The sequence below is a fragment of the Lytechinus pictus genome, chromosome 8 (genome assembly GCF_037042905.1).
Source record: "Lytechinus pictus isolate F3 Inbred chromosome 8, Lp3.0, whole genome shotgun sequence".
NCBI lineage: Eukaryota > Metazoa > Echinodermata > Echinoidea > Temnopleuroida > Toxopneustidae > Lytechinus > Lytechinus pictus.
In genome coordinates this window covers 22439995-22455878 of record NC_087252.1, presented here as the reverse complement: position 1 = coordinate 22455878, position 15884 = coordinate 22439995, and the positions used below count along the sequence as shown (strand labels likewise).

The following is a 15884-nucleotide window of genomic DNA, read 5'->3' as shown; positions in this document are numbered from 1 at the left end:
TTGCTTGCAATATTTGATGATATAGTCTTAAGTATCAGACCCGGTTTGGGTTTGCGAAATTAATTGTTGTTGTTGTTTTTTAAAGTAACGATTTATATGATGAAATACATAGTAGATAACGGATCTATTCCTTTTTTTATAGCCGCTGATATAGAGGCTGTTGAGTATTCATGGCTGCTGACCATGCATGGGCGCAGCTGACCAGTAGACATATATTCCTGGGCCATTATTAGAGTAGGGTGAGTTATTCAACCTAATGATTTATGCCAAATTCTAACATATAACCATCGGAGTCAGAAATACTTTGATATATCATAATTTCAGGTGTTTTTCTTTTTCGGAAAATTAAGCTTACATGTATAATATTATATGATAATGTATATTGTAATACGACAATAAAGCAATATTGACTGGCCTCGGGGCGATACGACGTATATCGCCCTAACTAGATTTATATCGCCCGAGTCGTAGACGAGGGTGATATCAATTTAGTGAGGGCGATATTTCTCCTTTCGCCCCTCAGGCCAGTCAATATTGCTATTATTAACCAAATCAGACATCAAGAGCAAAAATCGTTAAAATTTAGATATTTTAGAGCTTCAAAATGGGAATCTATTTTGTCATGTTGAGCAGACTGGGCCTCTGAACTTTACCATTGTGACGTAATTGAAATGACACGTCCCTGGCCTGGACACACAATATCCAGTGTTGTCTCAACTTGATAAACATTGTGACGTATAGCACTGCGCGGTTCAAGGACGCGTACAAAAACGCGTAGAATTTCCGGATGTTAGCTCTGCCTTATTGCCCGCTACAATTCCACGCATTTTCTCATTGACTTTCCTGAGCGGGCAATAAATTGGGTCCGTGGATAAACAATTGGAAACTTATTGACCGACCATTTGACCACAGTCATAAGCAACCAATAATGTCTTAAAGTTGCCCTACTCAGATATCTGATACGGTTAATAATATAAATTGTCGTATTACAATATACATTATCATATAATATTATACATGTAAGCTTAATTTTCCGGAAAAGAATAAACACCTGAAATTATGATATATCAAAGTATTTCTGACTCCGATGGTTAATAATATAAATTGTCGTATTACAATATACATTATCATATAATATTATACATGTAAGCTTAATTTTCCGGAAAAGAATAAACACCTGAAATTATGATATATCAAAGCATTTCTGACTCCGATGGTTATATGTGATTGTGGCATAAATCATTTGGTTAAATAACCGCGCAGTGCTATACGTCACAATGTTTATCAAGTTGAGACAACGCTGGATATTGCATGTCCAGGCCAGGGATGCATCATTTCAATAACGTCACAATGGTAAAGTTCAGAGACCCAGTCTGCTCAACATGACAAAATAGATTCCCTTTCTGAAGCTCTAAAATATCTAAATTTTAACGATTTTTGCTCTTGATGTCTGATTTGGTTAATAATAGCAATATTGACTGGCCTGGGGGCGAAAGGAGTATCGCCCTCACTAAATTGATATCACCCTCGTCTAGGACTCGGGCGATATACACCGTATCGCCCTGAGGCCAGTCAATATTGCTTTATCATCATCTATATAGAGTGCAGAGGCGTCAATCCTGGGGGGGGGGGGCGATCGCCCCACCAATGAAAATATTTGGGGGGGGGGGCAAACATATCGTTTTGCCCCCCCCCCCAATAATTTATCATGTGCAAAAATAAAATAAGATTGTAATGTTACACAGAAATCAGCAAGCAAAATTGAAATACACAACTCGTTCTTTATTTAAAATCGTGCTCAAAATGTTTGCTTTTCAGATTGGAATATAAAAATTTTCAGCTCGCGCTTCGCGCTCGCATCATTTCTGTAGCAAGAACCCATAATTTTCATGATTAAATAGGTGAACAGAATGTCCCGTTTTCAGTTCTAAACCTCAAAAGAACTCCCGCTTCGATATGCAATAATCTTTTGTTGGGTATATATCTTGTTCTTTCTTTATAAAAAACGTTCATTAAACTGTCAATTTTTTCAGATCGAAATATCAAAATTTTCAGCTTGCGTTTCGCGCTCGTATCTATTGTTATTTTAGACACCCATCTTAATCGTACCAAAATGCTTAAAATATCAAGCTTTCAGGTCAGAATAAAAAAAATCAGCTCGCTCTCGGCACTCGCATTATCTGTGTAGTGAGATCCTCCTCATGATTTACTGCAAACAATCCTAAACAGGTACCTTTTTCCTGTTTTCAGTTCAGTATACTAAAAAAAATCAGCTCGCACTTCGCGCTTGCATTAATTTGTTGGTGAGATATGTGTCTCCTTTTCACGAGTCATATATATGTATGTATATATATATATATATATATATATACATATATATGACTCGTGAGAAAGACACATATCTCACCAACAAATTATATATATGTATATATATATATACATGCCTATGTGTGTGTGTTTGTGTGTGGGTGAGTTTGTTTGTTTTGTGTGATCAAGCGCCTTTGGTAAGTTGGATCATTAATTTGCCCCCCCCCCCCAATCTGAAAAATGGATCGACGCCCCTGATAGAGTGTACTAGCGATGCAATAAAAACGCGTATTTTGGTCTTCATCAATTGCCCGTACAGTATCAGAGCGTATTCCTAAAAAGGACCGAAATCCGACGAATGTCCATACAAAATTTGCTATTGAATATGAGAGCTTATTCAACAGTTAAGGGCGCATGCGCGAATGCGTGAAATATACAACGCGTACAACAATGAAAGCAATGCGATGCGCAGCATAGAGCGCACCTACGCTCCATGACGTCACAATGAACTACATGCAAGTCCCATGTCAACGACCAAAAAAACGATAAATGACATAAAGTGATATGACGTGTTAAATCAAATTTCTCCCTCTTTTTTTTTTGGGGGGGGGGAGTGCATGGGACAGATGATAATAATTACATTGGATGGCGTTATTTCATGAAATACCAGAAATATTCCACTCATCTGCGATTCGTGGAATGTTTACCGAACTCTTGGAATATTTCTTGTATTCCATTCTGAGCCATCCAACTAATATTATAATATGATAACATGAATTTTGTATATTGCTTGGTGAAATAACTACAATTGATATTTCATATCGATTTACTTATACCAAACTGCTTATTTGTACAGAAGTCTGATAACTGATGGTACAACTTGTAATAATAATTTATGTTATCTTATACTCATGATGTTTTCTTTTGTCTTCTGGACAATGCAGGGGTGTCCGTTTTTTCTGTTTCTGTTTATGGTTTAATAATTAACACCACACACCACGTTATCTGCATGTCTCTACGCCCTCATATGTTCTTCTCTTGTCGCCCTTGATGAATGAATGGTTGTGGCAGACATCGGCCCCAACAAAAGTGTTTTTCTTTACCGAAACAGATGAACGGAAAACAACAATAATACCAAGTACTGCCAAGGTCGTCGGGTTATAAAAACACCAAGTTTGCGTACCAAATGTAGCATTAACGGTATTATCATGACAGTGAGCAGCCTATATATTGAGATCTGATATTGCAATACGCTCATCAAAACGATACACATCTACAGTACACAGCTCGGGGCAGCCATAAGCCCAGAAGAAAGTAATAATTTCAATCCAATCTTCAAGTGTGCTATACATTTACCAGAATGTCCGGACCATCCCAGCCCGTATGTTCTTCCAACATGCCAAACCGAGTAATATTGTGGACTACCTACAGATGTGTATCCACAGCGTTTACACGCTCGATGGGACAGATTACTGGGGTCGAGATATGGCCCGAGCCATTCGGATATGCCAATATCGCAAAGATCAACTATGAGTTGAACGAGGGCATCGATCTGCCGACATCGTATGAGGGAAATGAGGCCGCCTTTGATAAGGCAGCTCATTATATTGGGAAATTGGTAGCGCGAAAGATCCAACCAGAAGCGTTGTCGTAAGTATATAATGTGTCGTGTTGAATCGTATATTGCACGATGTGCCGAAAATAAGAAACTATCATACTATGAACAATACAAACAATTTGTTAATGTCGTGCTTTATTGTTAGTCCAGATGGTTCTACATAAAAAAAACCTTGGACTGTACATATTGATCATTGTGTGCTTTTTAATAGGCTTATTTTCTAAACGAAAATGCCACTTTATACTTTATACAATTCCTTTAAATCTACTTTCAAATCTGTAAAATGTACCCTACCGCAAGGCTCCATTTCAGGCCCAGTTTTATTCCATATAATCATATACAAACAGTGGCGTAGCTAGGATTTTTTTATTTGGGGGCACTGGGGGATCCTTGCTCTTTCAGGGGGGCACCTTTTTTCTGTGTGTGTGTGTGTATGTGTCACAAGGGCTGATCTCACTTTCGCCAATAGGGATGGGGCCCAAAATTATCTCCACCTATATTGTCCCGATCAGTCACTTCTTAGCTTTATTCTTACAAAACAACATAAATATGAAATAATCTCATAAGCCCAATATAAAACAGTGCGAGCGCGAAGTGCGAGCGATTTTTTGTTATCTTTCATGTATCTTGTCCTGAAAATTTAACATTCTGGACAATGTTTGTGACCCTGAACAAGATGCGTATGTAACTAGATAATTACTGCGAACAAGCGCGAGCAGAAACTTTTAATAAATTTTCTATCATGATCGGAAAGGGACCTGTTAAGGACATGTTTACAGCTACCCACAAATACGGTACATATTTAAATAATGGGAGCGCGAAGCGCGAGCTAAAACTTGTTGACATGCCAACCTGAAAAATTGACATCCTAAGCACTTTTTGTAATCATTAATTGGATAGGTATGTAACAAAACACTTGATGCGAGCGCGAAGCGCGAGCGGAAGAAAATTTAGATATTAGACCTAAAAGCGGGTCACTCTATTCATATTCTGCGTGAAGCGCAAGCAGACAATTATTGATATTCTGATCTGAAACTTAAGCATATTTTAAATAAAGAACATGCAGGCTGTCTCAATAAACATGCGTGTGCTTGTTTTAGTTTTAGATTTAGACCTATAATTTAGGCATTCTGAATACATTTTTTAATCATGAAGATTAATATTGCAAGCGCGAGCTGAAAACATTTGATATTACAATCTGAAAAAAATCAATTTACACACTATTTTAGGTATTGTGTAGGAAAATTGAGAAGTGGATGTGGATCACACTCAATGGATTTAGCAAGCGCGAAGCGCAAGCTGATATTTTTTTATCGTTTTAACAAGGACCGGCACATTCTAAGGATATTTTGTCATATGAAAATGATGACTATCTTCCTATTATTCCTAAGCTTGTCGATATTCCATTCTGAAAAGACCCAAATTGGTTAATAGGAATTCATGAAAATGATATTTTCTTTATTTGTTAATCTAATATGCGTAGTGACAGTATGGAAGGAATTTTGAGCATTTTTAACTTATGAATAGTCATTACAATGGTTAATACATTTTTAACAATTAATGCGAGCGCTAATCGCGAACTGAATTTAAAAAAATACAATGTAATGAAAAGGCCTGGGGTTTTTGTTTGCTTATATAGAATTGATATAGTGTACTAACCAATCAAAATGCGAGCGCACAGCGCTAAATAGGCCTACATTTTGACAGTCACATCTGAAATTGATATTTTGAGAACTTGATGGAATACACAAAGACAATAGGAACTTGGCAAATCAAATAATGCGACCACCCAGCGTGATCTTAAAATGTTGATAATTATGTAGGCCATATTAACGGACATTTTACAGAGTGCACTAAATTTGTAAATGGAAACAAATATAATGAAATCTCGATGTCCGAGCAGAAATATGTTTTGTACATTGACTTCAAAACTTGTTTAAGCTCCATATCAGCCTATTGAGCTAGATATGAATCTTATCAAGCACGAAGCGCGAGAGAAAATTTCATTTAGTAACATGAACATTTTTTTTTTACAAGTCTTCCCCCAAAATTTATTTTATTCACTTGTCTTCCTCCTCTTATTTTCCTCTTCTTTTTTCTTCTGTCATTCCCCTTCTTTTTCTTTTCTTCTTTCTCCCTTTTTTTCAGGGGGGCACCTAGGGGGGGGGGGGCAAACCAAATCTCAGGGGGGGGGGGCACGTGCCCCCCATGCCCCCCGTAGCTACGCCACTGTATACAAATGATTTACCTACTTGTTCTTCACTTATTAATTTTATATTTTTTGCTGATAATAAAGTATATTAATGAAACATGCAGAGTCACAATTTTTATTAAAACTGTTAGTAAGTTTGTGGATATCTGATATGGAATGTACAGAAAAAGTACTTCATGAGATTTGGTAATTAAAATTTGAATATAGATGAATTATATATGAATAATAAAGAGATATTGAGCTCTAAAATAATTCAATTCATTGTAATACATATAGACGAAGACATGAAATGTAAGAGTCATATCAATCACATTTCAAATAACAATTAAAAAAATGTAGAAGTTATTAGACTTAGGATGTACTCTTATATTACCACATTTAAAAGTTTGGTGATCGCACAATTAATATCATTTAGGAAGAAAACTTACAGCCTACACTTAGAAAACATTGGTAAAAATTATAGCAAACTCTTTATTTCTGTCATATAATGGTAATAATAATGATGATGATAACAATAATGATAATAATAATAACGTAATGTTTTCCAAGGTGGCCAATTCAGTTCCCAAAACTGTTCTGCCAGTGGGTCCTGATCAGGGGCGTCGATCCATTTTTCAGATTGGGGGGGGGGGGGGCAAAATCATGAATCAACGTTCCAAAAGGCGCTCGATCACACAAAACGAACAAACTCACCCACACACACACACATAGGCCTATATTATATATATGCATATATATATATATACGACTCATGAGAAAGAAACACATATCTCACCAACAAATTAATGCGAGCGCGAAGCGCGAGCTGAATCTTTTTAGTATACTGACATGAAAACAGGAAAAAAGGGACCTGTTTAGGACTGTTTGTAGTAACTCATGAGGAGGATAGATATATGTATCTCACTACACAAATAATGCGAGTGCCGAGAGCGAGCTGAAATTTCTTTATATTCTGACCTGAAAGCTTGATATTCTAAGCATTTTTTATACCAATGATTAAGATGGGTATCTAAACGAACAGTAGATGCGAGCGCGGAGCGCGAGCTGAAAATTTAGATATTTCGATCTGGAAAAACAATTTAATGGACGTTTTTAATAAATAACAAGATATATATCCAACAAAAGATTATTTCAAATCGAAGCAGGTTCTTTTGAGGTTTAGAACTGAGAACGGGACATTCTATTCACCTATTTAATCATGAAAAGTATGGGTTTTTGCTACAGAAATGATGCGAGCGCGAAGCTCGAGGTGAAAATTTTTATATTCCAATCTGAAAAGCGGATATTTTGAGCACGATTTTAATAAAGAACGAGTTGGTATCTCAATCTCGCTTGCTGATTTATGTGTAACATTACAATCTTATTTTATTTTTGCATATGCGGAATTATTGAGGGGGGGGGGGGGGCAAAACGATTTGTTTGCCCCCCCCCCCCAAATATTTTAATTTCACTGCCCCTCCCAGGATCGACGCCTCTGGCGGTCCTGATAATTATGATAATGTTATTAATACCCCGACAAAACCATTTATTACCTAGACCATTCTCCTTAAGTCTATAACCAGAATTCCTTATTTGTTATGAATATAATTATTGTAGACCCATTTTGATGGGGGGAGCGTTGCAGAACATATTTCCTATATCTTCCTTTAAAGCCAGGGTTATACACCAAAACCGAATTTTCGGCCTATTTAGGATGGCTAGGTGGATTCGAATATTTCCGAGTCCTTCCTGAATTTTTTTGCATTCGCGGAGGGAGAGCAGAACCTATCCCGAAACCACCCGAATACGTGTATTTGGATGGATTCGCAGCTGATTCGGCTCCGGTGTAACCCTGGCTTTATAGACCCGATCTGATTGTTTCGTCTTTGAAATATCAACTCACCATCCCCTGACACACACACCCACACACACGCGCGCGCGCACACACACCCACAGATCAAAAGAAAATCAATGTATTATTTTCTGTCCTTCTGCAGATATGAGAGTATAAGAATGGTGCTGGAGACTTGCACTGCAGAGAACGTATTCGTGAAAGACATTGGTCTAGCGATGCAATCAAGGGATCTGAGAGAATTTATTCCAAAAGGTTATCGGCACTCTTTTCTGATCCGCCATCCACTCTTGGTGTACTCATCTCTGCATAAAGCCAACTACAACCAACTGAGAAACGTTAGTCTACTTCATGCAGACGAAACCAACGAGGATGAGTTCGATCTACGAAGACACAAGGAGCTGCTGGGAGACCCCTCCCAATTCTTCAGCAGTCTACACGACGTCTGGTTGTACATCAAAGAAAACATCGATCCTGCACCACCTATCATTGATGCTTCGGAGTTACTGGAGAACCCTGACGTGATGATGCCTAAGTACTGCAAGGCTGTGGGACTCCCGTATACAACACAAATGCTGAAATGGGAACCATCTCTAGGTGTAATTCAATCCTGGAAGTGGCCTTTTGAAATCAGTCAGGACACGAGTTACCTAACAAATGTGATCTCAAGCACGGGATTCTCTAAACCTCAAGACCTTCCGTCGCTTGATACAGTAACCTCTGATGTCGTTCAGTTGGCCAACGAAGCATTGCCGTTCTATGAAAAAATGTACAACAACCGTCTACTTTAAGAGAAACCCCATTTGATTTGAGCATCTATACCCAAGGCACAAAAACCTCTCTTTAAACACTAGTTGTGGAACTTCTCGAATGCAATTAAGGCATAGTGAGATGTCCAAAAGTGTACCAAATGGCACGGATCGGCATGAAATGAATAAATCGCTTTGAAACTTCATTGATGCTACATGTAGCTTCGTGATATTTAGGAAGCATAGTTAGGAGACCATTCCATGAAGATATTTTCTTAGTTACTTTGACCAGTAGAGTAATGAGCTCCAAAATGAGGGTACCCTATGACGTATGGTAAAATATTTCTGAAAAGCTGCGAGCGAGCAAAAATGTTGACCCTTTCAATTAAAGTCAAATTTTGTGATAGATTTTGGCGTGATATTGATAAAATGATGTAATATTTTACTTTCCTTTGCATAAAAGAAAAACTCTGGCAAATCTTATTGTCAGAGTTTTTTATGGTAAAAGTTTTATGCAACAGGTCTCTGATTGGCAAAGGGCAAATCAGTCTGTAAAAATCACTAACAAAACGTCATCCCCGGAAGGCAGTTTCATTGTCGATTGTCCATTTCATGTATAGGCCTACCTTGTGTGTGTCGCGGGATTATACATGTATAGGTAAATAATCAGTATGGTTGTCATACAACTGTTTTCCTTCAAGTTGAACCATCTCAAATTTTCATTTGAATTGCACCCCATTTACCTTTATCTCCAAGGTAGGTGAAAGGCCTATATACAAAATATATTATGACAGTGGCAGTAGTGACGGATCCAGGGGGGGGGGCATCCGGCCAGTGCCCCCTCCCCTCCCTTTGAGAGCCATAATAAAACTTTATAATGTAAATATGCCGTGGGTTTTTTTTTTGCTTGTCAAATTTTCATTGGGAAAATGTTCCCCCATTTGAAAAAAATCCTGAATCCGCCCCTGAGTGGTGGAACCAGGGGCGGATCATTCCATAAAACATATTATGATATCGTTTTAAAGTTTATGAAATCATTCGATTCGATTGGCTGATAGTAAACTTGCTATAGCATTTTACATTTGTTGTTGTAATTATTTTTTTCAATGAAACGGGGCTCTAGCCTTTTAAAGTGTGTGTGGGTGTGAAAGAAGACAAGTAGGGGGTATTGCAATACGACGGTTCGGATGACATTCGCGGGTGATATGCCAAAGAGCTAGCCGATGATGTCACACACTCACTGTTTTATTATCATTTTGAATATATCTAGAGTATTTCAACTTCTTTTTTTTTCCTGTTAGATGTGATATAGTAAGGAAGGTCTTGAGTCAGAAAAGCATAGAATACGCGGCAATACCACACATTCAAGGAGAGATTACACTACACTGTGCACGAGGAAACATTGACACCTGTCATGTACAAAATAAATAGTCTGTAGATGACGTCATCTCTTCCCTCATTTGCATATCCAATGTGCTGTGATTTTCAATGTACCGTAATTCTCTTATTTGACATCCAACTCTAATATTAACAATTTCAGCGTCATGCTTGTTTTATCTCTTTTAAATATTCATACAAACAAATTTGCATGAAGAGGGATGGAATGAGTCTTTGATAAGAGAAAACTTTCATCTTTATTCCATTTTATAGGATTATGGGGCCGCGTCTTACAAAGAGTTGCGATGGATCCGATCAATCACCACCATATGGACGGCCAGCAACGTCAACATCTAAAATGTGAATTTGTTCACTAAATATTTTCTAGATAATATGATGCTTATTCGTACATTCATCATTTTCTTGAAGATTCGGTGTGATTGTCTTTGTTTACTAAGGATTTATTTACTAAGTATGGATGGATTTCATACAGTTAATATTGATTTGATCAATCGTAACTCTTTGTAAGACGAGGCCCAGGAGAACTAGACGACTGTAATGCCATTTATGAAGCAAGAGTTGATTGATCATTGCTTTCCAATGCGTGACACCTCTCCTGTAAAGTCACAGATAATGATATTGACCTTGATGGTGCACAACGTATGATAACATAGACAACGCTGTTATCGATTACTTTAATGACAAAACAATGCAATGTTTTTACTAATACAAAAATGATAATAATAACAAAATAATAGTAATAATCATCGATATCATAATGGATCATACTAATAATAATCAGAATAGTAATAATGATAATCATATTAATAATAATAGTAACTAGCATTATCTCCATATTGCTTGATATCACAGGCAATATGGAGATAATCATGCTAAGTGCAAAGATTTATTTTCGAAGTCTTCAAAGTTTACGCGATGAGAAGACAATCAAGCAATTTACCAAATGAAAAAAAAATCACAGTTACGAGCGATGCTATATATAGAAGATCACGCCTCGAGCGATTTAATATTAACAATATGATAACAATAAATATAAGCATATGCCCTACTGTACACTATGGTATATTAAAAACGATTGTATTAAATTGTTTATATATATATGATATGGTCAAAATATTTTATAACATGCAAAAATATCAATGCAACAATGTAATCTAACGGTAAATGAATTTTCCGGGTTTTTTAATATAATCATATTCTTATAAATGATTACTACAGCCTAACTGGAATGAGAGAAAGGAGAATGAGGAGGAAAAGGGGACATTGGAGTAGGAGATAGAGGTGAGGGATGAACAGAATATTAAAAAAAAAAAAGCACGAAGATCGTGATCATAAAAATGTATACCTACTGGAAAGATCACGAAGTCAACAATGTGTTCCACAGTGTGCTCACAGTGTGGAACACAAAATGAAATCACCTTCACACTGTTGAATTTTATCATTTTTAACAGCATGGATCACATTTTGCTCATCGTCGACCATGTGAACTGTCACACTGTCGAGGTTTCCACAGGTATTACAGTGTGGAAATATATTCACACTGCTATTGAGAGCATTTAAATAGTGTGAATCGTATCTTCACATAGTCCACGAGAACACACTGTGAACACAGAGCAAACACATTGTGAACACACAGTCAACACATTGTGAACGCACTGTGAACATATTTTGAGTACATAGTTATGACACTGTAAAACACTGTGAACACATTGTGAGCACACTGTGAACATATTGTGATCACATAGTTGTGATACTGTGAAAACACTGTGAACACATTGTGAAAACACAATGTAAACACACAGAGAACACATTGTAGGCACACTGTGAACACAATGTGAACACACTCTGAACAAACCGTGAACACACTGTGAACACACTAAGAAAACACTGTGAACATAATGTGAACACAATGTGAAGACATAGTGAACACATTGTAAGCACAGTGTGAACACACTCTGAACAAACCGTGAACACACTGTGAACACACTCTGAACACACCGTGAACACCACATTGTGAATACATTGTAAACACATTGTGAGCACACTGTGAACACACTGAATACACTGTGAACGCACTCTAAACACACTGTGAACATACTAAGAACACATTGTGAGCACACTCTGAACACACTGTGAACATATTGTGAGCACATACTTATGACACTGTGAACACACTGTGAACACATTGTAAGCACAGTGTGAACACACTCTGAACACACCGTGAACACACTGTGAACACACTGTGAACTCACTGAGAACACACTGTGAACACGCTGCGAACACACTGTGAACACTTTGTGAACACACTGAGAACATTTTGTAATCACATAGTTATGCCACTTAAAAATTAGGTGAACACATTGTGAATACATTGTGAACACATTGTGAACACACTGTGAACACACTGAATACACTGTTAACGCACTGTGAACACACTAAGAACACATTGTGAGCACACTCTGTACACACTCTGAACACACTGTGAACATATTGCGAGCACATACTTATGACACTGTGAAAACAATGTGAACACACTGAGACACACTGTGAACATATTGTGAGCACATAGTTAAAGATTCTGTAAACTTAAAGATTCTGTGAACACATTCTGAATCCATTGTGAACACACTGTGAACGCACTGTGAACACACTGAGAACACACAGTGAACACACTGAGAACACACTGAGAACACACTGTGAACACCTTGTGAACACCCTGTGAACACATTGTGAACATAATGCGAACAAACTGTGTACACACTGCGAACACTTGTGCGACAATGCATTCATTCCAGCAGAGATACAAGAAGAAAACGGAGAAGGAGAAAGACGATAGTAAGCAGAAGAATTATTTTTAAGAAAAAAAGGATATGAAGGGGATGAGTGAGAAGAATAATACGGGAGGAATGAGAAGAATAAAATGAAGATGGAGTAGTAATGTTAGTAGAGTGGAAAATAACACAACAACAAAAAGTACGGCAATAAAGAAGAAGAGGAAACACGAATTCCGTTCGATATACCGCCCTTTCACACGGTAAAAAAATAATCGTAATTTGAATGATGATTCCAGTGAAAAATAAAGCTAATGACGATTATTTAGCACGTGTGAAACCAAACTAGAACATGATTAGAATCACGAACGCTAATCACAGTCACGATTACAATAGCAATCATCATTACAATGATTCAAGATTCACTTGTGAAAAGGCCCTTAGATTTCCACGAAATGCTGTCCCCTGTGCTTCCAAAACATATTCCAGAGGATCGAGGAGAGTGAAAGTACTACCAGCGCGTGGCTCATCTGGATGAAATTGGCGCCATTGCAATTATCGGTGTAACATCCGTGTCTGGTTTAAATGAAAAAAAGAACATCCGGCTTTTTAATTCATTTTTTTAATAGTTTCTGAAGAAAAAAGAGTGTGTCGTAGCCAAAGGCTAAATGAAAAAAAAAACACATGTGAACAATACAAATGAATATAAATAGCAAACGAACTGATACTTTGATGAAGTTACAAAAATAAAGAAAAAATAATAGCAATAATTACTGCTGCAAATCATACAAGGAAATTGCTGATAAACTATTCTGATACTTCTAATGCATTATTTTTAATCTTGAGTTCAATATCTTGATTTTTTTTTCTTGATATTCAAACATATCCACTGGTAATTTACATAGTATTAGAACTTTTATGTAAAACATGGAACACCTCCGACAGTCTGGCCTAAATTACTCAATTCAATAGGCATAATACCAGCAGTGCTGACTTTGAAAACAACTACAGATGTATTGTATACAAAAAAGAGAAAAAAAATAATATAATCCTAAGTTCTTGGACCTTAGATGATATTCTGCATTGATGCCTCTTTGTTTTATTTCATCACATTGAATATAAAGTGTATTGGTCAAGTGCAAACGGGGAGTTTTCGCATTTACTACGGAGACACTCTCGACAACGCACCAATTTTCTTCAAAAAAATGCACGTCAAATCACAATGGAGAGCCGAGAGGCTTTTGTCGAAAGTTGGTGGACATGGACAGCATCGGAAAGGAATCTCTTGACTCTGGACAACGACATATTTGCCATTCTTCTTCCGGTGCAAACCTTAGGATGATCTGCTATCCCAGTCCACCAACTTTCGACAATAAACGCCTGATTGTGATTTCAATTGCATTTTCAAAGGAATCGATGCGTTGTAGAAAGTGTCTCCGTTGTAAATGCGAGAACTCCCCATTTGCGCTTGACAGAAACACTTGTTTTTTTTTCAATTCATATCTTTTGAGATATCCGATAACTATGTAATACAAGTTATTCACCGCCTTTTCACACGGTAAAAATCGTAATTTGAATGATGATTCCAGTGAAAAATGAGGCTAATGACGAATTTCTAGCACGTGTGACACCAAACCAGAACATGATTAGAATCACGAACGCTAATCACAATCACGAATTCAAACTCTATTCCCGGGGTGAATTCCTCACTCAAATCACATTTTTTGAGTGAGTGTGTGAAAGGTCCGATAATTCTCAAGACGAATTGTAATCATCATTACAATGATTCAAGATTCACGTGTGAAAAGGCCCAAAGTGTGATGAAATAAAACAAACAATGAGGCATTCTTCTCTAGGTATTCCGATTGTTGCCATACAGTAACCGTGCTTCCCGCCCAATCAAAACCAAGATAAGTTGTCAGATCTCATAATTTGTCAAGTGGCTTAAAGAGTAAAAAACATTGAGTGGGCCAGATATGGCGCATATAGGACGAAATTTATCAAAAAATTGCCAGCGAGCGAAACGAGTGAATAAAAATTTGATACTATTATTACCCCAAAAATAATCAAATTTTGTGATAGATTTTGACATATTATTTAGAGAATGGTATCATATTTCACCCTTCTCTCTTTTCTTTCATTTCCCTTTCTTTTTTTTTTCTTGGTCGTGAAAATTTTTGGATGCAAGAGCCCCAAGCCCCATCTGTACGCCACAAAATTTGTTGATGAAACGGCCGGTACTAGCTAGGGTATGTGAGTTTTGTTCCAAGCCAAACCAAAATATCTTTCGTTAAGAAATTTGTAGGAGGATCTATTTTGAAAAAAAAAAAACACCATATTTCATGATTTACCTGCACAATACACCTTTATCTACGTGATCAGAAGTAACATTGTGACCAACGCTTTCATCCAAGGCTTCCTTTACAGGTGGTAAAGCTTGTAGAAGTTCCACTATCCCCGTCGGGGTCGGAGACAAACAATGGTCCATTGGATATTCACCACATCCAAGATACAGTATATGGTAGGTAGTTTCTTCCGTTGCATCTATTTAAAGGAGAGTTTTTACAATAAAAATATTATACGTGCTGAATTGTCAGAAGCTAAGAAAACTGTAAGTGGATGTTTCACAAGGGTCCTTGTTAGGGCCTCTGTTATTTCTATTTTACATAATTAATACTAGTATTGTAAATGCATCGAATATCCCATTATTCATCTTATATATGCCGATGATGGAAGGATATAGCTTCCCTGCATTTGTATCAATACATGCTGTGACCCGGCCTGCCGTTATTGCTTTGACCTGTTAGCCCCCCCCCCCACCCTCACACCATTGTCAAGGTCAAAGTTGCTGTGAATAACTTACCTCCGTTGTTATTGAAGTCAATGTAACCTCTAAATTTTCTACAGCCCAATGTTTGATTCGCACAGTCAATGCTTAGCATGCTTGGGTCCACGCTTCGGCCGTGATCTTGTACACAGGGCCGGGTATTCAAAGATT

At 37.3% G+C, this 15884-nt stretch overlaps 2 protein-coding genes across 2 annotated transcripts; one reads left to right on the top strand and one right to left on the bottom strand.

The window, feature by feature from the left end:
• The first annotated feature begins 3497 nt into the window (after window positions 1-3497).
• Window positions 3498-9796, top strand: LOC129266711 (uncharacterized). The gene is made up of 2 exons (XM_054904528.2): window positions 3498-3957; window positions 8114-9796. Exons 1-2 carry the CDS (start codon window positions 3668-3670, stop codon window positions 8757-8759), a joined length of 936 nt encoding a protein of 311 aa, XP_054760503.2. The 5' UTR covers window positions 3498-3667; the 3' UTR covers window positions 8760-9796.
• A 965-nt stretch (window positions 9797-10761) lies between these two features.
• LOC135155103 (uncharacterized) lies at window positions 10762-15884 on the bottom strand. The gene is made up of 3 exons (XM_064103778.1): window positions 15750-15884; window positions 15238-15430; window positions 10762-13462 (listed from the first exon to the last, which is right to left on the bottom strand). The coding sequence occupies exons 1-3, from the start codon at window positions 15826-15828 to the stop codon at window positions 13327-13329; spliced, it is 408 nt and encodes a 135-aa protein (XP_063959848.1). The 5' UTR covers window positions 15829-15884; the 3' UTR covers window positions 10762-13326.

Excerpts from the sequence above, each read along its gene's own strand:
- LOC129266711 (XM_054904528.2), top strand. The coding sequence starts at position 3,668 with ATGTCCGGACCATCCCAGCCCGTATGTTCTTCCAACATGCCAAACCGA. Across the intron at positions 3,958-8,113 it reads ATCCAACCAGAAGCGTTGTC|ATATGAGAGTATAAGAATGG; the intron begins GTAAGTATATAA and ends GTCCTTCTGCAG.
- LOC135155103 (XM_064103778.1), bottom strand. The coding sequence starts at position 15,828 with ATGCTAAGCATTGACTGTGCGAATCAAACATTGGGCTGTAGAAAATTT. Across the intron at positions 15,431-15,749 it reads TGACTTCAATAACAACGGAG|ATGCAACGGAAGAAACTACC; the intron begins GTAAGTTATTCA and ends TCCTTTAAATAG. Across the intron at positions 13,463-15,237 it reads GATAAAGGTGTATTGTGCAG|ACACGGATGTTACACCGATA; the intron begins GTAAATCATGAA and ends CATTTAAACCAG.